Source organism: Chrysochloris asiatica, unplaced genomic scaffold (genome assembly GCF_000296735.1).
Source record: "Chrysochloris asiatica unplaced genomic scaffold, ChrAsi1.0 scaffold00122, whole genome shotgun sequence".
NCBI classification, from domain to species: domain Eukaryota; kingdom Metazoa; phylum Chordata; class Mammalia; order Afrosoricida; family Chrysochloridae; genus Chrysochloris; species Chrysochloris asiatica.
In genome coordinates, this window is record NW_006408640.1 from 4,015,607 (window position 1) to 4,041,543 (window position 25,937).

Genomic DNA, 25,937 nt, shown 5'->3' on the forward strand with positions numbered 1-25,937 from the left:
AGTTCGTCACTCCTTCTTTCTAGTCTGTCTTCATCTGGAAGCTCATCTGAAACCTGTCCACCATGGGTGACCCTGCTGGCATAGCTTTCAGAATCACAGCAACTCACAAGCCACCACAGTGCAACAAAATGACAGACAAGTGGTTCCAAAAATAATTTGCCAGAACCTCCTGAGTTGACCTCTCTACCTTGAATTTAACTGGCCCAGAAGATCTTTTTTGGAAGCTGCTGTTTTGATTAGACCTTGCTCTCTTGATTATATTGATAAGCCCAAGACTCTTCAATGGTTATAATGTATTCCATGAAGCCTTTCATTAACTTCAATCTTGCTTAAAAGACTGAAGGGAAAACCAGCTCTTTGAAATCTCTGATCTTTGTGTAATGTTTTTTCTGTATCTTTTTTTTTTTTTTTTGACACCCTAACAAGATTAGGAGACCTGGTGTAGCACTGTGGGTTAATGTGCCAGACTGCAAAGCCATTTGAACTGCAAAGTCAGTTCAAGCTCACCAGTCATTACTCGGAAAACCCTATATAGGGTTGCTATGGGTCAGAACTGACTCGATGGCACTTAACAACAACAAGACTAAGACAAATGTCAAGTATATTACTGAGAGAGAACTTGTCTGCAGTCATCCACTAATCACAGAGACACATTTAAACATGTTTTGTTTGGCATAAATCCAAGTATATATGAACTGGAATGCTAGTAGCAATACTTGTTTATTTAGTCTTTGTGATTGCTGTGAGGGGAGATGAGAGAAGATACTCATGGATTATATGATTTAGTTGTGAGTGATTGCTAACAGAGTTATTGTGAAAACTTGGAATTCTAACATGGGTATAAAATGAACCATCTCAGAAGAGGGGTGGGGATCTCACTACCATCAAAGAAGAAGAGCCAGGAGTGTACCATGTCCTTTGGACTCAGAGCCCTGTACATTGAACTGCCTTGACCCAGGGACAGAAACTTGTGACACTGGAGGAATGGCAGAAGAGCAACAGCAGTAGAACCAAGAGCCAGAGCACAAGACAAAGTGCTGGACTTCCCAGCTCACAGAGTAAGTAAAGCTGAGTAACTTTGAGCAGGAGGCTTGCTTGCATAGTGGAGAGCTTCCAGTCACTTAATTAGGAGAGTAGGTTTGCTGACCCATGGAGCTAGAACCGAGAGACTTTAGGCTGAGGCTTATGGTAGAGTGGTGTGTCCTGTGGGCATTTATCAGCAGCTGACTGAAACAACTATACCATGAATATTTCTGACTACAAATTGTAATTTAGAAACTTTCCTAATAAGTCCCATATGGTGGCTGAATTCCTTAATGGATTATCAAATTCAATAGAGAAGCACAGAGAGCCATGGAGCTATGGTTTAGTGTCATTGCAAGGGGACTTCAAAACTTCATGAAAACATTCCAATATCTTTTCATTCCATTTCTTCATGAACTTTTTGAGGGCCCTAATATATCTTAAAGGAGCTCTGGTAATTATGCATTGGGCTGCTAACCTCAAGGTCAGCAGTTCAAAACTACCAACCATTCAGTGGGAGAAAGATGAGTCCTTCTGCTCCCGTAAAGATTTACAACCTCAGAAACCCTATGCAGGGTCCCTATGAGTCAGAACCTACTCCATGGTATACCACCACCACCACCACCAATGTGTCTTAAAGGAGTCCTAAAGTGGTGCTGTAGGATAAGCACTCAGCTGCAAGGTTGGTTTGAACTGCAAGGTTGGTGGTTCAAACTCACCAGCTGGTCCTCAGAAATCCTATCCAAGGTCATCATGAGTTGGAACCGACTCAATGGCACTTACAACAACAACAATCTCTTTAAAAAGCATAATGTTCCTAGTTAAGCTAAACCATTGTTTGGTTTGAAGAAGAATTTAAGGGATGTTTTTGGTGTAATGTTTAAAGATGATCTCAGGGCAATAGTTTCAGGTGTTCATCCACTCTCCATGGACCCAGAAAATCGAGTCCTTGAGAATTTGAAATTGTATTCTTCATTTTCCCTCTTTGATCAGGATTCTTTATAAAATCTTTGATTGAAATGTTCAGTTCTTCTGGTCTCTTGGCAAAGGAGGCAGTTGTTCCTGAAGGAATTAGCCACACATTTTATTTCCACCTACAATCCCTGACTCTCCTTCTTCCTCTGTAGTTCCAGATGATGAGAAGCAAATTATTGTGCCTTGGATGGTCACATGAAAGCTTTTAAGACCCCCAGGTCCTGCACAACAAAGTAGGAAGTAGAGGAGAGGCAATAAACACATTATTAACCATTTAACTGGAATGTCCCATGAAACCATGACAGTAAACTTCCAAACCAGGAAACCAAATCCCATGAGGTATTTGGCTATCCATAAGAAACCTCAAGCAATTAATTTTCTTTCTTTCTGTCATTTTTATAAATATCACATAATCAGGGACTTTAGTTGCTAAAGTTGATAATACAGATTCAGGAATTGGAAATTGACTTTTGCCAGTTCAGCTTTTTACAACTGTACAATTTATTGACAGCAATTACATTCATCTGTTGTGTGACCCAACCCTTAATCAATGTGATTTTTCTAGTACTCAAAATGGAAACTCAGTATTCATAAACAATAGCCCCACCTTTCCCCTCTTCCCACCACTGTACCCACAAACAGACTTTATTCTTTCTACATTTGCCTTTTCTTGTCTTTTTATATACAAGCATGTGAATCCTGGTGTGGGAATGCTAACCACAAGGTTGGCTGTCTAAAATCACCTGTCACTCCTTGGAAACCCTATACAGGGTCCCTGTGAGTCAGATCCCTTTGAGGGCACTTAACAACAATGTGAGCTATGGTAAAATTAGTTCTTTTTGTGGTCTTTTGCCTTAGTTCGTTAGAAAAACACATAGAGAGATTTTTCTCAATTTCAGCCTTGAAAAGTTACCTTTGTCCTAGTTTGTTACTTTTTTTTATTCAGGTTGATTGATATTTCTTGAGCAAGCTATAAACAACTTGATGGTGTGTATTTTTTATCTGTCTCTGGGCTCCAGCCTGCCTTGTGGGGATTGCTCAATATAATATGCAAATTAAGTGATGATAGAGTATACAAATGAAGCAACTGTGGTCTACAGAGAAGATGGGTCTGTTTGTGGCCCTGCTGAGAGGACCATGGCTTGAAACTGACAAAGAGTTTGCTTATAAAAGTAGCCAATCTCACAGAGATTTTAGAAATGAGAGGGGGGAAAAAGCAAGAGAAGAGAAAAGAGAGAAAGAGTTGGTAAGGAAGCTCATAAAAGACCTGTAACACAAGTCAAAGTCTATAACACTGAAACTAAGCAGAGTCCTGGAGGAAGCCCTGAGGCAGAACCAACAATGACAGGTCTAGAAGAATCTGTCATTAGTAGAGTCAGTCAAAGGAGACCTGTCTCAAGTGGCTGAAGAGGAGGCCTGCAGTCAAGAGGGGACATGTATTACAAAGAGAAAAGCCTGCTTACTTACATGACTGAGAGGCGCTAAGCGAGCTGTGCTTCACTAAATACCAGAGATATGCTCTCGAGACTTACAGACTTTGGCTACATAATTCCTGACCCTGAGCCTAAGCTGTGCCCGGTTACTTCTTAAGTGTTAAACCACTTAATTATAGGTAGAGTTTGTGTGTTCTGTGTGGCCATTGCTACAAATTCTTGATCCCAGCAGAGAAGTAGAGTGGTGTGGGGAGAAAGCTGGTGTCAGAATTGGGAAAGAGGTTGGAGAGTGGAAATATGTTATTAGATTCCTGTCAGGTAAATTGTTTCTAAAAGTATTCTCCCAGTTTTTGTCTTTTTTCACTTTTTTTAGTGAAATGTTTTAATAGACAAAAGTCTTATGTTTTTATTAGGTCCTTCTTGCTTATTTTTGTCTTTGGCTTTTTTTGTGTGTTTTTGTCATTACATTAGATAATCTAGTCGTAAAAATGAGGCCAAACAGCATTTTATGGGCTCACTTGGACACTTACGTCCTTAATTCATTTTTAATTTCATTTTGATTATGGTGTGAGGCTTGGATCCTGATTTATTTTTCTGCATGTGGATATCCAATTTTTCCAACACAATTTATTGAATAGATTCCTCCCCACTCCTCACCCCATTTAATGGAATTTGCACCTTTGTCAAAAATCAGCTGACCAATGTTTTGGACTCTCAGTTCTAGTCTGTCTATTGTTACACTCATACCAAGCTGTTTTGTTCACTGTGACTTTATTATTGTTAGGTGCTGTTGAGTTGGTTTTGACTCATAGTGACCCTATGTACAAATGAACAAAGCACTGTCCAGTCCTATGTCATCCTCACTATCCTCATGTCCAGTGTTACAGCCACTGTGCCAACCCATCATGTTGAGGGTCTTCTCTTTTTTGCTGACCCTCTACTTTACCACCGCTCATTTGTAAGTTTGTTGTACTGTGGTGGCTTATGAGCTGCTGTGATTCTGGAAGCTATGCCACCATAATTTTAAATACCTAGACAGGTTTCATATGAGCTTCCAGACGAAGATAGACTAGGAAGAAAGAGTAATGAACTACTTCTGAATATTTAGTCACTGAAAACCTTATGAATAGCAGAGAAACACTGTCAGATATAGTGCCAGAAAATGAGCCCCTCAGGTTTGAAGGTACTCAAAATGCGACTGGGGAAGAGCTGCCTCCTCAAAGTAGATTTGACCACGATGACGCAAATGGAGTAAAGCCCATGAGACCTTCATTTGCTCTTCATTCAAAATGAAGAGAAACAGCTGTAAACATCCATTGAAAATCAGAACATGGAATATACAAAGTATGAATCTAGGAAAATTAGAAATTGTCAAAAATGAAATGGAATGCATAAACATCGATCTCTTAGGCATTAGTGAGCTGAAATGGACTGGTATTGGCCATTTTGAATCTGATAACCACATGGTTTATTATGCCGGGAATGACAAACTGAAGATTTCAGAGGTTCAAGCTGAATTCAGAAGAAGCCATGGAACGAGGATCATCATTGTTGAAGTTCGATGGATCTTGGCTGAAAGCAGAGAATATCAGAAAGATGTTGACATGTATTTTATTGACTATGCAAAGGCTTTCGATTGTGTGGCTCATGACAAACTATGGACAACATTGAGAAGTATGAGTATTCTGGCACACTTAATTGTGCTCATAAGGAATCTGTACATGGACCAAGAGGCAGTAGTTCAAACAGAACATGGGAACACTGAATGGTTTAAAATTAAGAAAGGTGTGTGACAGGATTGTATTCTTTCTCCATACTTATTCAACCTGTATGCTGAGAAAATAATCTGAGAAGCTGAGTTATATGAAGAAAAATATAGCATCAGGATTGGAGGAAGACTCATTAATAATCTGCGATATGCTGATGATACAACCTTGCTAGCTGAAAGTGAAGAGGACTTAAAACATTTACTGATGAAGATCAAAGAGCACAGCCTTCAGTATAGATTACATCTCAATGTAAAGAAAACAAAAATTCTCACCACTGGACCAATAAACAATATTCTTATCAATGGAGAAAAGATGGAAGTTGTCAAGGACTTCATTCTTCTTGGATCAACTATCAATACTCATGGAAGCAGTAGTCAAGAAATCAGAGTATATATTGCATTAGGCAAATCTGCTTCACAAGACCTTTTGAAAGTGTTGAAGAGCAAAGATGTCAGCTTGAGGACTAAGGTGCGCCTGACCCAAGCCATGGTATTTTCAGTAACCTCACATGCATGCAAAAGCTGGGCAGTAATAAGGAAGACCATAGAAGAATTGATGCTTTTGAGTTATGGTGTTGGAGAAGAATATTACAGATCTGTGTTGGAAGAAGTGCAGCCAGAGTGCTCCTTGGAGACCAAGATGGCCAAACTTTGTCTCTCATACTTCGGACATATTGTCAGGAGGGACCAGTCACTGGAGAAAGATATCATGTTTGGTAAGGTGGAGGGTCACCTTCTCTGGCTTTGTTAATTCACTCTATTATTTTTCTGTTTTTTATTTCATTATTGATGCTCTGATCTTTATTATTTCCTTATTCTGGTACGTTTAGGCTTAGTTTGCTCTTCTCTTTCTAGTTCTTCAAGCTGTTGAATTAGGTTGTTGATTTGAGGTCTTCTTTTTTCATGTAGGCCTTTGTCTTTGGCTAGGTTCTCTAGAGAAGCATAACTACTGAATCTTATATATGTATATATAAAGAGAGATTTATACCAAGGAAATAGCTCACACAGTTGTAGAGATGGCAAAGTTCCAAGTCCATGGGTCAGATGCCAGGCAGGAAACTTCTAATATACATAGTTGCAGGTCTGATGAACCCAAGATTGGCAGGTCAGATGGCAGGCAGGTCAGGCAGATAAGATGACAGACTGCTGATGACTCCCCAGATGGGCAAGCAATAGAGTAAGTCACTGACTCAAGTGCAAAGAACTGAAGGTTGAATGTGATACAGAAAAAAGCTAGCAAGCTTTGTCAGAGTCTTTAATATATGATAAGTAGTCCACACTCCCACTACCTTTCAGTTGATTGACTGCTCATAGCAGATCTCATCATGTAAGATCTGCAGTTCAACAAGAATCCTGGCCCAGTCAAGTTGACACAAAACCTTAATCACAGATGGAGAGTCGAAGTTGAAGGAAAGACTTTTCCAACGAACTGCCTGGGACACTCCCTGTGCCCATCCCCATCCGACTTGTTGTTGCTATGTGCCATGGAGTCGGTTCCGATTCATAGCCACCCTGTACAGGGTTTCCGAGGCTGTAAATCTTTACAGGAGCAGAAAGCCTCATCTTTTTCCCGCGGAACAGCTGTAGTTTCGAACTGCTGACCCTGAGGTTCGCAGCCCTATTCGTAACCACTACACTACCAGAGCTCCTTGCTCCTTTAGCGTAGTAGTTAAGAATTGGGCCGCTAATCTCACGGTCAGCAGTTCTAAACTACCAGCTGTTCCACGGGAGAAAGATAAGGCTTTCTGCTCCCTTAAAGATTTACAGCCTCGGAAACCCTGTACAGGGTCGCTATGAATCGGAACCGACTCCACGGCACATAACAACAGTAACAAAAATCCAACTGCAGCACTTGTCAGACCGATGCAATACAATGATTACGTGGAATCAGTAATTAAAGTGAGCAAATGCAACAAACAGCCCAAAGAGAGGGCTGAAGAGAGAAAAAAAGTAACATTGTGGTAGGGTGAGGCATGGCTCCAGTGGTCTGAAACTGATTCCCTAAAACTGAAAAGGAGAAAAAAAAATAACTCCAGGCGGAGGATTAAGTCTTCCATTCCCTTCCAATGCCGTTGTTGTTGTTGTTAAGTGTCATCGAGTTGGTTCCAGCTTGTAGCTATCCTGTTTAGGGTGTCCAAGGAGTGGCTGGTGAGCTTAAAGTGACCTTGCAGTCCAGCGCATTAATCCGCAGCGCCAATAACATTCACAAATATTTCAGGCTTTCCCTCCAAAGTTTTCACATATCTAAAAACAAAACATGGGGCAGATCACAGAACAACACATCATTCTCTCATTGCATGACATTCCCACGTGCCCTGGGAAGGGCTGCGGGTGATGATGCTGCTCTACCACTACTACCGGCTTTCCACCAGGCTCCTTACCAGAAGTGTTCACATTCAACATGGAGGCTATAGGTAGTGAAGGTTTCAGCTTGAACGGTTCTAGGATACCCACTTCATTGTATGGATGAGTAAACTGAAGGCCAGAGCATTTGAGTTAACAAAGGGTTCGTTGGAAAGAACCAGAATTAAAAATCGAGCTGGCCTGGCTCCAATGGTCATTCCTTTTCTCGAACCCTGATTTACACGTGGCCTACATTTGTTGTTGTTGTTAGGTGCCATCGATTCGGTACCGCCTAGGTGTGCAAAACACGTTAGCGTGTAAATTAGTCAATTAGCATTCCAGGTGGGCACCATATAGAAAGGCTGGCAGTGGCAAATCCCTGCCTGTGAGAGGCAAACAGCCCCCATAGTGAAGTGAGGACAACTGAGGGGGGTGGGGGAGGCAGAACTTGAACAACTTGGGACTAGCGCCCAGCAAATCCGGGATTTAGTTTACCTGGTTGGAAGGGCTGATTGGGAACGGGTTTCCAGGGGGCGAAATCCAGCAAACACTGGAAATGGGAGGTCAAGCCTGCAGATACAGACCGGGAACCATTTCACTGAATAAACATAGTCACACTTTGCCTAACAGACAGTTTCAGAAACCAGAGTTCTGCGCTTGGTTTCGTCCGCAGGGAACTCTGGACGCCAAGACAAGAGGGACGTGCTTTCCTTTTCGGCTCCTTTTACCTGCACACCCCACACCCTCTCGAAACCGCAGAAATGTAGAACAGTAAGAAAAGTGAGGGTAGCAAGGGGTGCCCATTTCAGATCCATCCAGTGCTCATTGTCACTAAATTCTATTGAAAATGACTAGGAGCCGTCAAAAGGAATTGAATGTGCATTTCCCGAGGAGAGGGCAGGAGGAAGAGGATAGCGAAACAGACGCCCAGGGTTTAAGTTGAGGGGGGAGGAGGTTGTTGTTAAGTGCAGTGGAGTCGGTTCCGACCCATAGCAACCCTTGTATAGGGTTTCCAGGGAGTAGCTGGTGAGCTAGAACCTCCCACCTTGCAGTTCAAACGACTTTGCAGGCCCGCGCATTAACCCATAGCGCTTTAACACATTAACTCCTCCGTGGGGAGGAAGTTGTTGTTAAGTGCCGTCAAGTCGGTTCCGACCCATAGCGACCCTGTACAGGGTTTCCGAGGCTGTAAATCTTTACGGGAGCAGAACGCCTCATCTTTCTCCCGGTTAGCCAGAGACAAATACCCTAAAAAAGGCCACTTTCGTGTCCCCCAACCCGTCTTCCCTCTGGGTTTAAATCCAAAGACTTGCGCGGGGTGGGAGGACGGCACTGGGACAGAAGACACGGGAGTCGGGCGGGAAGCGGAGCTCAGGCCTGCAGGAAGCCTCCGTGCTCCCGAGCCTCATGGCGGCTCCAGTTCAGCTAGACCCGCTCGGAGCGGACTCTATCACTGGTCCAGCAGCGCGGGCGCTGAGAGTGCCCGGGCCTCCGGTCCCCGACCCCTTGGGGTCTAGTGTTCCTGGAGAGTGGGGCTGCAGTGGAGGTGGGCGGCAAGAAACGTCTATTCTCCATCTCCTCCCCTGATCGTTACAGTCTCCACTCCGACTCCCGCCCCTACCCGGGGCCCACTCGGATGGATGCTCCTGGGGACCGCTGCATTTTCTGTCCGGCTCCCGGGGCAGGGCTTCGTCCAATTCCCCTTGGATGGCTCCCTCCACTGCACAGCACGCTCCCGTTTTCAGGTTCCACTACCCGACAGTCTAAGGAGGCTCAGGGTCCGGCGCTTTGGGGGGAGGGAGGGCCCAGAAGGGAGGGACCCGGGGACCGCTGGGCGGGGCCCGGGGCCTCTATTGGTCCCGCGCGGCCGGGGGTGGGAGGGCGGCGGGCAGCTCCGCGGGCGGTCAGTGTCCTGAGAGTCCGACCGCAGACGCCGCTGTCGTCCCGAGAGCCAGTTCACCTTAGAACACGCAGTCGGCACGCCGCCCGCAATGAGGGAGATTGTGCACATCCAGGCGGGACAGTGCGGAAACCAGATCGGCACCAAGGTGGGTCCCGGGCCTGGCAGGTTCTCTTTACCGCATTGTGGGGAGTGGGGCCGAACCTGGAGTCGCCGTTTCCACGCGCCAAGAGCGGGGGGCAGGAGGGAGCGGTGTAGCTCGCCCAGGGTTCAGACGCCGGTCTGTGCACCTCGTCCTTCGAATCCCGGTGTGTCTTAAGGTAACCCCAAAAGGGTCGGTAGTGGGGCGTGGAGGGCGAGGGGGCGGCCCAGCCCGGAACCCCTAGTTTCACTGCCCCGGAACTTGCACCGAGCAGCCCTTAATGTCGCAGCTGCAGCCCCCAGAAACTCCGCCCCGCGCCTGCAATCTCCCAGTCCAACAGCTCCAGGATTCTCCAGTCCTCTGGCTTCAAGGGCTCTGGGAACCCAGCGTTCCTCACCCTAGGCCCTCGGAACCCCTCCCCGCGCGCCGCCTGCCCAAGCATGGGTGATGCAGACCCCGAGATCTGACAGTCTGTCTCTGCGCCCCCTGCCCTGCGATAGTTTTGGGAAGTGATCAGCGATGAACACGGTATCGACCCGGCCGGAGGCTATGTGGGTGACTCGGCCCTGCAGCTGGAGAGGATCAGCGTCTACTACAATGAGTCATCGTGTGAGTAGCACTGCCGGCCCCGCCCGGCCCTTGTCCTGTGCTGGGGGAGGGTGGGGGGAGCCAGGAAAAGTTCGCCCAGTTCCTAGCGGGCCGCGGGCTCCTCCCTAGCTCTCTCGTTCGGGGCGGGAAATCCTCTGGCAGTTTGTTTCAAACAGCGGGTTCCAGCCTATCCCGCGAGTCTGAGCTCTGGAATCAGACAACTCATTAGGGTTGGGAAATCAACTTAGTGGGTCGTGTCCAGTATCTTTTGTTTTTAAAGAATGGAATGAAACAAAATTTAGGTATAAATCAGAGGGCGTCTCTAGGATCCTTAGCGACAGCTGTGCATATTTCAGCAGGCATTTTATTTCACTTTGAAATATATCTTTTATTGGTTAAAAGTTTTGAAAGTGTATCCGACTTTTATGGTCCTTTGCAGACCTCCAGAAATACTCGCATGCCCTGGAAGCGGAAACTACAGACAGTTCTGGGTACCTAGGGGAGTTTTGTTAAAATTCCAGGCTGTGGGTTATCCAAGTTTAGGAATAACACTCCTGAGTACATTACTTCTGGAACAATTTTTATTTTAAAAGTGGGGCATGCCCGTCACAAAACAAGCTGAAATATTGAAAAGAAACACAGAAAGTAAAATTTCCTACCTTCCACAGGTTTGTCATAGATTCCCTAGAGATGTACTCTTGTCAGTTTTGGGGTTTTTTTCCCTTAGTTCTCCAGACTCTTGCTGTTTATCTGCTCAGGAGCTAGGGAGAGCAGTATGCATACATAAATCACTGGGTTTGGTTTATTGTTCATTAAGCAGATTAAAAAGTCTCCTGGTGTATTAGGATATAGACAATAACATTTTTAGATACACTGGGAAAACTTCCATGTCAGGTTTGGCCATCCTTTCTCATTTCACAGCAGGATAGATCATATTTAACCCTATCTTCACTGGGTGGCTCAGAACAATTTCTTGCCCAATTGAAATGAAAATGCTACACCTTGTTTTAAAATAAGTGTTTCTCAGGAAAACAGAGACAGTGTAGTGATGCCTGTACAGGTGTTCAGACTGTAGTTCGGATACAGGTAGGTGTGTGTGTGAGAGAGGTGCCAGAAGAATGCCATGGCAATTGCTGAAGCAAATATGATTTATTTCCATGACACTGAAAAAGTAAAACTGCCTGACAGTCAAGAGGTGTCAGAGTGAACTGGAACATACAGTAGGCAGGAAGTCAGGGGACCTGTTTTCTCATCTTGCTTCTTCCCCAACCCACTCTGTGCCCTCTCACCCCTGGGCTGGTTTCCTCATCTGAATAATTCAGTAGTGGACTAGTGTTCTCCAAGGACCCTCCCAGTGTTAAAATGCTGTGGTCCTAAGAAGTTACTGTCCTCTGAAAACCTTAGTTTATACACATTCCAGTCTGGTGGGACTTGATTGTTGTTGTTCTTGTTGTTGTTAAGTGCTGTCAAGTTGGTTCCGACCCATAGCGACCCTGTATAGGGTTTCCCAGGAGCAGCTGGTGAGCTTGAACCGCCGACCTTGCAGTTCAAATGGCTTTGCAGTCTGGCGCATTAACCCACAATGCCACACCAGGACTCTGGTGGGACTTCATAGAGAGAAGTAATTTACCATGTAGAAGACTCTGGAAATCAACATAACCTTTGTGTTAATGGTGTTCTCATCCAGCTCAGAAGTACGTGCCTAGGGCCATCCTGGTGGATTTGGAGCCAGGAACCATGGACAGTGTGAGATCCGGGCCTTTCGGTCAACTTTTCCGACCAGACAACTTCATCTTCGGTAGGTTAATTTTATACTGCCTTCTTCTCGTTCTCCCCCCCCCCCACCTCTTTTTATTAAATCAAACTGATATGCAAGATTAGAATCATCAAATGGCTTTAAAACTTTTAGGATGTAAGTATCTTCACTGGGAGCCTCTTTTAAGTTTTCTGGGAAGTAAAGTAACCTTTGTATCTATTAAAGATTTGCTTATACTGCTATTACTTGATTGAAAAAAAAATAATTTGAGACATAAATTTCTCTCTTCCCTGCATAAAAATAGTTATTTCACCATTTGTTTGTGATTCTCCTATTGGTCAGCTTTTTATTTGAGCATGTTGCTACATTACATATATTTCTTTTTCTACCATCTTTCTAAAGTCTGTGGCACGGCACACCACCACCACCACCACTACCATTGTTACTGTTACCAGGCTCTATCACACGGTAGCAGCGGGTTTTAGGGGCAAAGTTTAGTTCAAAAAAAGGGAAAGCAGAACCTTGGGAGATTTTGTTGACCCAAGAGTTGATTATCTTATAGAGATAACAGGCAGTGGTCTGTAACAAAGATGACTTTGAAAGACGTATTTTCACAATGATTTGATAAGTTCTCCAAGTATCATCCCTTTCTCCAGGATCATGGCAACTCACATACACTAGGGACAGGCAACACTTCATGATCAAAGAGAGCAGGGCTAGATGCTGGTGACCCTTCTTATACATCAAAAAAGCTAACTTACCAATATTTTTATAATCCATAAACAAGAACATTTTCGTCCTTTACTAGACCCTTCTTTACTGCTGTTGTTACGTGCTGTTTAGTTGATTCCAATACATAGTGATGTAACAGAGTAGAATTACCCCATAGAGTTTCCAAGGAAAGCATTCTTCCCTGGAGTAGCTGTAGATTCCAACCTTTCAGTTAGCAGCTGAGCACTTAACCTTTCAGTTAGTAGCCAAATGCATAACTACTGTACCACCAGAGATCTTATCTAGACCTTTCTTATTGGAGACCACCCAAGCAAAGCCTCTGCCATTATGGTAGCCACTAACCAGGTGATTCCTGGTGTGGTGCTGTAAGATCAGCACTAGACGTTGAACCATGAGGTTGACAGTTCAAACCCACCAGCTAGTCCTTAGAAACCCTATACTGGGTCACTATGAGTCAGAACCGACAACAGCACTTTACAACAACAACAACCAGGTGTAGCTTTTAAAATTTAAATTATCATTCAAGATCAAAAGGACAGCATTTGCCTATGCACAAAGTTCAGAAGGCAGAAAGGGTTAAGAAAGGAGGAAATGGAAATGGGAAACACTGGGTAGAAGTGGGGTGAGTGGTGATGCATTGTGGGATAACAATCAGTGACATGAAACAAAATGTGTATGCATTGCTGAATGGAAAATGATTTGCTTTGTAAACCTTCAACCAATTTACATAAAAATTTTTGAATAAATAAATGTAAATGAATTAAAATTAAATAAAATGAACAATTCAGTTCCTTATGCATGTTGCAGTAACCACATTTCAAATGCTCAGCAGCTTAATATAACTGTTGTTGTTGTTGTTAAGTGCTGTTCAGTCAATTCCAACCCATAGTGACCCTATTGTATAGGGTTTCTGAGGAGTGGCTGGTGAGCTTGAACCACCAACCTTTCGGTTCACACTGACTTTGCAGTCCAGAGCATTAACCCACAGCACCACACCAGGATTCCCAGTGACTACCATATTGGACAGTACGGATATAGAACAGGTCCATCATTGCCAAAAGTTCTATTGGGCAGTATTCAAAGTCTTAACAGAGATCTTCTACCATGTTGTTGTTGTTGTTGTTAAATGCTATTGAGTCGGTTCTGACCCATAGCGACCCTGTACAGGGTTTCCGAGGCTGTAAATCTTCACGGGAGCAGAAAGCCTCATCTTTCTCCCGCGGAGCAGCTGGTAGTTTAGAACTGCTGACCTTGCGGTTCAAAGCCCGATTCGTAACCACTACACTACCAGAGCTCCTTAGCCACTGTATAAGCATGTGACCTTTCATAGCCATTTCTTTTTAAGAGTCCCAGGGGAAGGGTCACAGACTTATAGGTTTCCCATATGACAATTTTATTTTAATGTTCTACTATTTTTCAAAAATTACCACTTTAAGTGTTGAAGTAAGAAGTGTGCTTTGAGGGCAAACTTATCAACGGAAATGTTTCAGTCAATCAAGATATGTTTTCAGTACCTATGAGACTATTTCTTGATTGATTGTAAGACACAAAGTATCTTACAAAGAAATGTGATAATTTTCTAGACTTAAAATGCAATTAAACCAATTAAATCAAACTCATTGCCGTTGGGTTCATTCATTGCCCCACATGGCTCCTTAGGCTATAATCTTTTAAAAAATATATCATTTATTTTATTTTTGTTGTTGTTGAGAATATATATAGTAGAACATACACAATTAATTAATTTCTACATATATAATTCAGTAACATTGATTGCATTCTTCAAGTTGTACAACCATTCTCATCCTCCTCTCCAAATTATTCCTCCCCCATTAGCAAAAACTCCCTGACCCTTAGTGTCCTACTTAATATTTTAAGGTGCTATTGGCCATTTGAGTCAATATCCCCAAACCACACCTACTACCGATGTGGATTCTGACTCATGTATATAGGCCTTAAAAGAGCACAGTGCTCAAGGGAAACATTCTTTACTAATTGAGCTAAACACCTGTTTGGTTTTAAGAAGACTTCAGGGGATATTTTTGGTTTCAGTTTTAAGGATGACCTCATGGAAATAGTTTCAGGGATACATTTAGTCTATGTGATTTTAGAAAGGCTGATTTCATGAGAATTTGAAATTCTGTTTTACATTTCTGCCCTTTTTATCAGGATTTTCTATAGATCAACATGTTCAATAATGGTAGTTGGGCACCATCCAGTTCTGGTCTCATGGAGTCCTGATAGGATAAGCACTGAACTGCTAACCACAAGTTCAGTGGTTCAGACTCACCAGCTGCTTCTCAGAAACCCTATACAGACTTGCCGTGAGTCAGAACCAACTCTATGGTACTTAACAACAACATGGCAAAGGAGGCAGTTGTTCATGGAATTAGCCACACTTCCTTTCCTGACTTACTTCTTCTATTGCTTCAGGTGAATAGAGTCCAAATGTTGTGCCTTGGGTAGCCACCTGCAATCTTTTTAAGACCCCAGTCACTATGTAATGAACTAGGAGGTAAAACAGTGCTAGGCTGTAATCTTTACCAGAGCAGAGTGCCAGATCTTTTCTCCCACAGAGTCACGGGTGGGTTTGAATCACTGATTTTTAACTTGCACCACCTGGGTTCCTCTAAAGGCACTAGGGTATAGAATTTGAATATATCATCAAAGATCTACAACTCAACCACTTCCTCAAAAGTCACGTGGTAGAGATGGTTTTACTTGAATATAAGAGAGAATCTTTAAGTCATTTAAACTATTCTAAATAGAATGATGGGAAACGTCCCAGCATTTCCTTTGAGGCTAGCATAGTTCTACTAGACAATACAAGTGAAAGCTACATAGATCAAACTCATTAAAAAATATGTATCTAGATGCAGAGAGGGTTTCAACCACCGACATTTCATTAGCAGCCAAACATTTAACCCCTGTGCCACCAGGGCTCCTTTACTAGATCTTTCTTATGGGAAAGCATAATTAAAGACCAGATGAGCACATGAAGGTTTATTGTGGTTCTTAGGCACTATCAAGTTGGCCCTGACTCATAGCAACCCTATGTGAAACAGAACGAAACACTGACCCAGTCCTGTGCCATCCTCACAATTGTTAAGCTTGAGCCCATAGCTGCTACCATTGTGCCAGTCTTTCTTATTGGGGGGGGGGGGTCTTCCTCTTTTTCACTGACCCTTCACTTTAAAAGGCATAATATTCTTCTCCAGGGACTGGTCCTTCCTTATAGAATGTCTGAAGTATGAGTGATGAAGTCTTGCCATCCTGGCTTCAAAGGAACATTCGTCTGTACTTCTTCCAACACAGATTTATTTGTTCTTCTGATAGTCGGTGATACTTTTAATATTCTCCTTCAACACCATAACTCAAATGCATCAGTTCTTCTATGGTCTTCTTTATTCATTGTCCAACTTTCACATGCCTATGAAGTTATTGAAAATACATGGTTCGGGTTATGTGCATCTTAATCCTCAACTGATAGCTTTGCTCTTGAGCACTTTAAAGAAGTCTTGTGCAGCAGATTTGCCTAATGCAACACATCATTTGATTTCTTGACTATTACTTCCATGAGTGTTGATTGTAGATCCAAGCAAAATGAAGTGTGACAGCTTCAATCTCTTCTCCATTTATCATGATGTTATTGGTTCTGTTGTGAAGATTTTTGTATGCTTTACATTAGGTGCGATCTGTACTGAAGGCTGTGGTCTTTGATCTTCATCAGTATTTTAAGTCCACTTCCCATTCAGCAAGCAAAGTTGTGTCATCTGAGTATTGCAGATTGTTAATAAATCTTCCTCCAATCCTGATGCCACGTTCTTCTTCATATAAGCCAGCTTTTCAGATCAACTCCTTAAAAGAATAACACATTGTGTGTAAGTAAACTTGAAAGTTAGATAAGAGTCTGGCTATGGCACCATACTCCCTGGTTTTGAATCTTGGTTCTTACTGTGAACTTGGACTTGTTATTTAATTTCTTGGTTTAATTTCTTCATATATAAATGATGTTTGAGTTTTAAATTACTAAGTGTTTAGAATGCCTAACACATAGTTAAGTTAGTGTTTGATAAATTAGAGGGAAAGTCAGAAAGTGTTTCTGTTAGTCTTTTATACAAGATATAAGCTAATGAAGATGATTTCACAGAACAAATCATAACCAGCAATGTGTTTTGGATTTACCAATACAATCTAGAAAGCCAAGTTCAATCAAAACAATGTCTAAGGGGATCTGCTGGACAGATTATATTTAAGACAGAGGGGGTCAGCTCAGAAGTTTATGGTGATGGTGTTTTGGGACCCCAAATGGTTAATCTTGATAGATTTTCTTGAAGAACCCAGGACAATCGCAGGGGCTCCTTATGAATATGTTTTAAGAAAAGTGACAACTGTCTTGGTGAGAAAAAGATCAAGAACGTTGTGCGGATTTTCTTCCATCACAACATTGTACCTGTTTATGTTTTCAAGGGTAGCAAGCGCTGTCCTATGAGAATTGGGAAACCTTACCTATCTACCTACCCTGCAACCCTGATCTTGCCATTTCAGATTTGTTTTTGTTCCCCAAACTCAAAGAACATTTGAAAGGAACACAATTTAAGTCCCACAAAGATCATAAAACTGCCATTTTGATGTAGTGTAAATTGAAGAGTCAACTACTTGTCTGTCAATTTGTTATATTGTGGTGGCTTTCATGTTGCTGTGGTGTTAGAAGCTACGCCATCAGTATTTAAAATACCAATAGCATCACCCATAGTGCACAGGTTTCAGTGGAACTTCCAGACTAAAACAAGCTAGGAAGACAGAGAGGTGGACTACTTTTGAACAGTTAGCTACTGAAAACCATATGAACGAGAGTGGAACATTGTCAGATACAAGGCCAGAAGATGAGCTCCTCAAATTGGAACGAAATCAAAATGCTACTAAAGAAGAACGATCTCCTCAAAGTAGAGTTGATTATAATGACATGAATGGAGTAAAGCTTTTGGGACCTTTATTTGCTGATGAGGCACATCTCAAAATGAGGAGAAGCAGCTGTAAACACCCATCAATAAGCAGAAGATGGACTGTATGAAGTGTGAATTTAGGAAAATTGGAAGTTGTCAAAAATGAAATGGGACGCCTAAAGATTGATATCCTAGCCATTAATGAGCTAAAATGGACTGGTAGTTGTCGGGGACCCGCCTTGACATTGGGGTTCGGTTCACGAGGAGAGGATACCTGACGGCGATTCATATATATCAAGAATACACAGAAAGAGACAAAGAGAGAGAGACAAAGAGGCACCCCAAAGCCAGGGTGGATACATCACTGGTGGGCAGGCCTGGGAGTACAGGCATCGTGGCCTCTGCAGGCAGCAACTCACTGCCCTGCAATCTTTACCACATGCCTTCCAGCCAGTAATGCTCTGCCATCTTTACTCCATGCCTCCCAACCAGCAATGCACTGCTATCTTTACTCCATTCCTGCCAACCAGTAATGCACACCTGGGGAGGCCTGGGGCTCTGCTTTATTCAGGGGAGGAGCTTTACACCAAGCTGGGAGGGACTTAGGCAAGGTACAGCTAATATCAGTACTTTTCCAGACATTCAGGTAACTTTACATCATACTTCACTGGTTCAAATCCCAGGCCAGCAACTTGGTTTCTCAGGCCCAATTAACATATCTATAGCCCCTGAGCATAGTTGGGGGAAGGTGAGAGATAAAGACAAAAGCTTGGGCGGAGTCCTGCTGCTTTGGCTTCCTGAGCCAGGTCTGCAGGAGGACTCCAGACGCCCAGGTGAATGAGCTGCACCTGGAAAAGGATTAGGGTGGATGGGTTCTTTGTCTATGGAACAAAGAACTGTGAAGTAACTAAGATATTTTTAGTTAATCCTTTGGAGAAAAGTTTAACCTTACAACCTTTAGTCTCGGCTTTAGGAAAATAGCACATTTATCTGTGGATTGTCAAAGGCTCCAGTGTATTAATTTAATATATATACCTGAATATTAATATGAAAGCAATTTGCCATTAACTGCCAGTGGCCTCATTTGTTACACTCGGCCCTAGAGGGCCTCGAACCTCTGACTAGTCTTACACTGTCTGCAACAGGTAGTGACCATTTTGAATCTGACAATCATATGGTTTACTATGCTGGGAATGATCAATTGAAGAGGAATGATGTTGCTTTCATCATCAAATAGAACAATTCAAGATCTATCTTGAAGTACAAGTCTGTGATAGTAGAATATCCATATGCCTACAAGGAAGACCAGTTAAAACACTGTTATTCAATTTGGAAGTTGTCACACCAACCACTAAAGCCAGCAATGATGAAATTGAATAATTCTACCAACTTCTTCAGTCTAAAATTGATCAAACATTCAATCAAGGTGCATTGATAATTACTGATGGTTTGAATGTGAAGGTTGGAAGCCAAGAGGAAGGGTCAGTATTTGGAAAATATGGCCTTAGTGATATAAATGATGCTGGAGATCGCATGGTAGAATTTTACAAGACCAAATATTTATTCATTTCAAATATCTTTTTAAAATAAGATAAAAGGTGACTACTAAAACCCCCTTCCAAGACTGAGACTCCAGGGGAATACACGAGCAGGCATGTGGTCTGGCTGGTGACTACGTTGGTCACCGATAAGGGGATAAGGGGGAAAAACAGCAATGAAGTTGGGAGCTGGGTCTGACCACATTCAATAGACTTCTGTGAACCCGGGTGGAGACCTGATTGGCCAGCAGTATGGCAAGACCCAGGGACTCCTGGGCCCAGAGACAGAGGACTAGAGCGGAGAGTGACGTGTTCAGCTGATATAAAGTGAGGGGAGATGCACAAGAACACCCATACTTGCAGATAGTACCCACTTGACCTGGCTTCAATGGCTGGATGATCAGAACTTGAATAGAAGAAGGAAGAGGGAAAAAAAGAGTAACGCACTATAATTTGATGAACTTTACCTATACTTATGGATGTGGTAACCCCCAAAAAAGGGAAGAAATCTTTACAGTGAGGATTACTCCCATGCCCTCAGTACACAGGGTTGACAGGGATGGGCAACTTGCACATTGGCTGCCCAAAAGCGGGGGGAGTGGGAGGACTACAAAGGTAATAAGTGACTGGCGACTGGCTTACATGCTTTCAAGAGGAAGCCTAATTCCAGACAGGGAGGGGAAGGTAGAATCTCCACTGAATGGTTCCAAATTTGTTGGGATGGGGCCAATGAAAGGAGATGGGGATAAGACTCTTGTGGTACAGTGGTGAATAATTGCTATCAGGACTGACTGTGAGGGTCAGAAATGTAAAGGTAGATGTTTTGTAACAAAAGGAAGGGAGTGATTGATTTTGCAGTTCAGGAGCGAAAGTCCCTGGGACCATCAAGTGTGAAGAGAGGAGTTTGGGACCCTACCCAGAGAAGTAGTGATGCCAGAGATGGAGGCAGAGACGATGATGTGGACAGATGGAGGAGATGAGGACACTGGACTCAGGGAGGGAGAGGAACTGTGTGCTGACGGCCAGGGGACAGGCCTGTGGGGTGTACCCTTTGGTTGTTTGATAGTGCATGGAGGGGATAGTAATCATTGTAGTGAAATGAAATATGATAGGATGATTGTAAAACAGATGTTCTTCCATGTAACCCCACATAATTCACAATAAAAACATTGAAAAAAAAAAGTTGAGTACTATACACATGGACCTTACAAGATGGAACATGCAGGAATCAAATTGACTACATCTGTGGGAAGAGATGGTGGAAAAGCTCCATATCATCTGTCTAAACAAGGCAAGGGCAAAATGTGGAACAGGCCATCAATTATTCATATGCAAGTTCAGGCTGAAGTTGAAAAAAAAAACAGCTCCATGAGAGCCAATATATATATATATATCCCACCTAAATTTAGAGATCATCTCAAGAACAGATGTGATGCATTAAAAAGATAGGAAATAAAGAAAAGACCAACGTTTATGTCAAAAGAGACTATGAAACTGTACATAAACCTTGTGTTAAAAAACCAAAAAGGAAGAACATGCTCAGTATTTCTTAAGCTGAAAGAACTTAAAAAAATTCAAGCTTCGGGATGAATATTGAAGGATTGTGTGGGCAAAGTCCTGGTGTGGCGCTGTGAGTTAATGTGCTGGATTGCAAGGTTGGTGGTTCAAGCTCACCAGCCACTCCTCGGAAACCCTATACAGGGTTGCTATGAGTTGGAACTGACACAATAGCACTTAATAACAACAACAATGGGCAAAATGTTGTGATGCAGAAAGCATTAAAAGAAGAAAGAGGGGAAAAAGAGAAGATGGGAAGGATACAGAGTCACTGTACCAAAAAGAAATGGTTGGTGTTTAACCTTTTCAAGAGGTAACATACAATGAAGAACCAATGACAACTAACTGAAGGAACAGTTCCAAGGCATTGGTGAAAAACAAGGGTCCTGGAATTGACAGAATACACATTGAAATCTTTCAACAAACTGATGCAGCACTGGCAGCATGTACTCACCCATCTACAACAAGCAATTTGGAAGACAGCTACCACCAGCAGATCAAATGATACCCATATTTGTGCCCATTCCAAAGACAGGTGAGCCAACAGCTACAGAAATCATTGAACATTATCAGTAATATCCCATGCAAGTAAAGTTTTGCTGAAGATAATTTAAAAATGGTTGCCACCGTACGTTGACACAGAACTGCCAGAGACTCAGCCAAATCCAAAAGAGGATGTGGAACTAGGGATATCATCGATGATATCAGATTGATCTTGGCTGAAAGCTGAAAATACCAGAAAGATATTTGCCTGTATTTTATTGACTGTATGAAACTGTGGATAACATTGAGAAGAATGGATATTCCATAACAATTAATTGTACTATGAGGAACCTGTACATAGACCAAGAGGTAGTTTTTCGAACAGAACTAGGGGATGCTGAATGAATTATAATCAGAAAAGGTGTGTACCAAGGTTGTATCCTTTCACCATACTTATTCAATCTGTATGCTCAACAGATAATCTGAGAAGCTGGATTATATGAAGAAGAATGTGGCATCAGGATTGGAGGAAAACTCATTAACAATCTGTGATACGCAGATGATACAACCTTGCTTCATGAAAATACTTATTTAAATACTTAAAATACTTATGAATGAAGATCAAAACTACACACTTCAGTTTGGATTGCACCTCAGTAAAGAAAATTCTCATGATCTACCAATAAATAACATCATGATAACTGGAGAAAATGTTGAAGTTGTCAAAGAATTCATTTTGCTTGGATCTACTATCAACACTCATGGAAGAAGCAGTCAAGAAGTCAAATGACGTATTATACCAGGCAAATCTGCTGCGCAAGACCTCTTTAAAGTGTTTAAGAGCAAAGATGGCAGTTGAGAACTAAGGTGCACCTGACCCAAGCCATGATATTTTCAATAACCTTATATGCATATGAAAGTTGGACAGTGAATATGGAAGACTGTAGAAGAATCAATACTTTTGAATTATGGTGTGGGAGAAGAATATTAAAAGTATCCTGTACTGGCACAAGAAGGAAAAATCTGTTTGAAGAAGTACAGCCAGAATGCTTGTTAGAAACCAGAATGGTGAAACTTCATGTCTCATCCTTTGGACATGCCATCAAGAAAGACCAGTCCCTGGAGAAGGACATCATACTTGGTAAAGTAAAGGGTCAATGACAAAGAAGAGGACCCTCCCCCAACATGATGTAGTGACACAGTGGCAACAGCAATGAGCTCAAGTGTAACAAAAATTATGAGGATTACGTAGAATCGGGCAGCATTTTTTTCAGTTGTGCATAGAGTTTCGATGATTTGGAACAGACTCAATGACACCTAGCAACAACAACAAATCAAAGAATGCAGAATTCTTCAGGGGAGAGTCAGAGAGATGGAAACACTACCTTCAGAAGCCAAGATGAAGATACATGGAGAAACAATTACTTCACATTTTGGTAGTTTTGTTTAGTAACAGTTTTTATGATTTTGTAGCCAAACTTTTTTTTAAAGCTTTTATTGTGAATTGGGTGATAGTCCACATGGAAGAACATTAGCTCTACATTCATCCTATTGTATTTCGCCTCATTGCAATGATCACAGTCTCCATGCATTATCACCCAATGGCATTTGCTTCCATTCCTTCAGGTTGGGTTTTTTTTTTTGTTTCTTTTTTTGGTCCTTCTGGATGTACACCGAAGCACTCAGGAATATACAACCATTCAAACAACCAAAGGGCACACCCCACAAGTCCCCCCGCCATGGCTGTCAGCATTCAGCCCCTCTCCCTCCCTGAGTTCAGAGTCCCCAGCCACTCCATCTATGGCGTCACTGCTTCTCTGGATAGGGTCCCACACTCTGCTCTTCTCCCTTGATGGTCTCAGGGCCCACTGCTCCCAGACTGCCAAATCAACCACATCCCTCCTTTTGTTACAAAACATCTACCTTTACATTTGCAACACTCACAATCAGTCCTGATAGCAATTATTCACTATTGAACCACAAGAATCTTATCTCCATTTCCTTTCCCTAACTAGTCCCATCTGGACAGGTTGGAAATCACTCAGCAGAGATTCCACCTTCCCACATACCCGCTGAAACTAGGTTCCCTCTTGAAAGCTTTAAGCCAGTCACTTCATGCCTTTGTAGCCCCCTCATTTTGGGTAGCCAATGTCTAAGTTGCCCATCCTTGTCAACCCTGTGTACTGTGTAGCCAAACTTTTTGACTTACTGTAATACATTTTTAATAGTCTTGTTAGGGTGTGTTCCGAAAAAGGGCCAATAAAAACAGTAACTTCCAAAGGGATCTGTTAGGTTAGTTGAATTCAAGGCAGCGAGGTCAGCTCAGGTTATGGCAACTGTTTTTTTTAGGATTCCAAAGGAGTAGTCTTGATAGATTTTCTCAAAGTACACGGGACAATCACGAACACTTATATATAGTGATCTCCCAGGAATACAAGGATGGTTCTACATCAAGAAGTCTGCTAATATATTAAAAAATACAACATCTTAGTATATGCCCAAAAATATTTGATAAAATTCAATCTGTGTTCCTAATTTATTGGAGGACAAAATTCTTTCGTGAAAGCTAGAAATAGAAAACTTCTTTAACTACGTATAACTCATTAGCAAGTATCATACTCACTGATGAAACAGTAGAATTATTTCCAACAAAGTCAGGTATAAAGAAAAGTCTTCCATTGTCTCTATTATTATTCCATACTCTTGAGCTTCTAGTGAATGCACAAAAGTCAGAGAGAGAAAAGAGGTCTAAATTATGGAAAGAAAAAAAAAAACGAATCATTATTTGTAGGTATAATAATTCTTTGGAATTTTTCAGGTAGATATCAGCTGACAGATGATTGGTACGTACAAGGGAGCTTTAAAAATGTACATAGAATGTTTCTTTCTTTTTTTTTTTTTTTTGAGCTTTTGTTGTGAATTGAGTGATAATTTACGTGAAAGAACATCAGTTTTGCACTCAACCTATAGTATTTTGTTGCACTGCAATGATTACAATCCCCTCCATGCATCATCAGTTAACAGTATTTGCTTCTATTCTTCCCTCTGGTTTTTTGTTTTGTTTTGTTTTTATGTACACAAAAACATGCAGGAATATATAATCGTTTAACCATCAAAGGGCACATTCTGCAAGCCTGCCTCCTTGCCACCAGCACACAGCCTTTCTCTTTCCATGTGTCTAGATTTCTCAGCTGCTCTCTCTCACCATGCCTCCAGGGATTGAATTGACTGAGTGGTTATTCTATAAAGGACTGTGAGCAAATGTATTGACAGTGTTTTAAGAACTTCTTTATAGGAAATATAAAATCAGTTCTTAATTTGGTCATTCAGCATATCAATTGGCAGTGTAAACAAAGAAACTTGCACACAGAGACATACAAATCTACTCCCACACAGAAACCTGAAGACAATGTTAAAATGCAGTGAATACACAGCTTTTGAAATAATGTATAACAAAACTTGCCTGCCTTTGAGTTTTTAACACATGAATCTACTTTTTTAAAAAAGTTTTTATTGTGAATTCAGTGATAGTTGACATGGGAGAACACTGGTTTTATACTCATCGTATTTCATTTTGTTGCAATGATTACAATCCCCTCCATGCATCATCATTCAACATTATTTGCTTCTATTCCCTCTGTTTTTGTTTTGTTTTGAATGTACACAAAAATACTCAGGAATAGATAATCATTTAAATAACCAAAGGGCTTGCAATTCTGCAAGCCTACCTCTTGGCCACCAGCACACAGCCTTTCTCTTTCCATGAGTCTAGAGTCCTCAGCTGTTCTATCTTTCTAGCTGTTCTATCTATGATATCACCTCTGCCTCTATCTCTGGTGTCACTGCTTCTCTGGTTAGGGTCCCACATTCCGCTCGTGCTCTTCTCTCTTGATGGTCCTAGGGTCCTCTGTTCCTGGACTGTAAGATTAACTACTCCCCCATTTTTGTTACAAAACTTTTACTTTTACAGTTGTGCCCATTGCAATTAGTCATGATAACAATTGAATCATAAGAATCTTAGGCCATCCCCTTTCACCAGACCCATCTAGACAAGATGAAGACTATTCAGTGGTGATTCTACCTTCCCCTGAACACTCTGAAACTAAGTCCCCTCTTGAAAACTTGTAAGCCAGTCACTTTGTGCCTTTATTGCCCTCCCATTTTAGGTAGCCAATGTTTAAGTTTCCTGTCCTTACCAACCCTGTGTACAGAGGGGATAGGTTTGATCCTTGATGTGAAGACTCCTTCCCTCTCAGTTGGTATTTTGCATCCATAAGTATTGGTCAAATTCATCAAATTGTAGGAATTTACATTTGTGTCCTATATCAAAATTTTTTTATCTTCCTCTAGTAGAGTTCTGCTCATCAAGTCATCAAAGCTAGGTCAAACGGGTACTATCTGCAAGTTTGGGTGTTCTTGTGTGTCTCCCTTACTTTGTATCAGTTGAACGCTTCACTCTCAGCTCTAGTACTCCATGGCTATGTCCTTGTCCATGGGCTCAGGAGTCCCCACATCTCACTATACCAACCAGCCCTTCCTCTCCTCTGTCTCATCCCTAGGTCGATGGGAATGAATATACTTTTTTTTTTTTAATGTTTTATTGTGAATTATATGATAGTTTACATGGGAGAACTTTAGCTTTACATTCATTCCATCGTATATCATCTCACTGTCATAGTTCCAATTCCCTCCACGCATCATCAACCACCCAAAGGGTATATCCCAGAAACCCGCCTCCTACACTTCCCCCTCC

General features: G+C 42.1%; 1 protein-coding gene across 1 annotated transcript in view; it reads left to right on the top strand.

Moving 5' to 3' along the window:
- Window positions 1–9,533: 9,533 nt before the first annotated feature.
- The window catches only part of LOC102820922 (tubulin beta-5 chain-like), a 47,272-nt gene continuing 30,868 nt past the window's right edge, over window positions 9,534–25,937 (top strand). Inside the window, exons 1-3 of the mRNA XM_006868695.1 lie at window positions 9,534–9,590; window positions 10,085–10,193; window positions 11,860–11,970. Of these exons, the coding sequence (XP_006868757.1) occupies window positions 9,534–9,590; window positions 10,085–10,193; window positions 11,860–11,970 (277 nt within the window). The remainder of the gene's footprint in view (window positions 9,591–10,084; window positions 10,194–11,859; window positions 11,971–25,937) is intronic.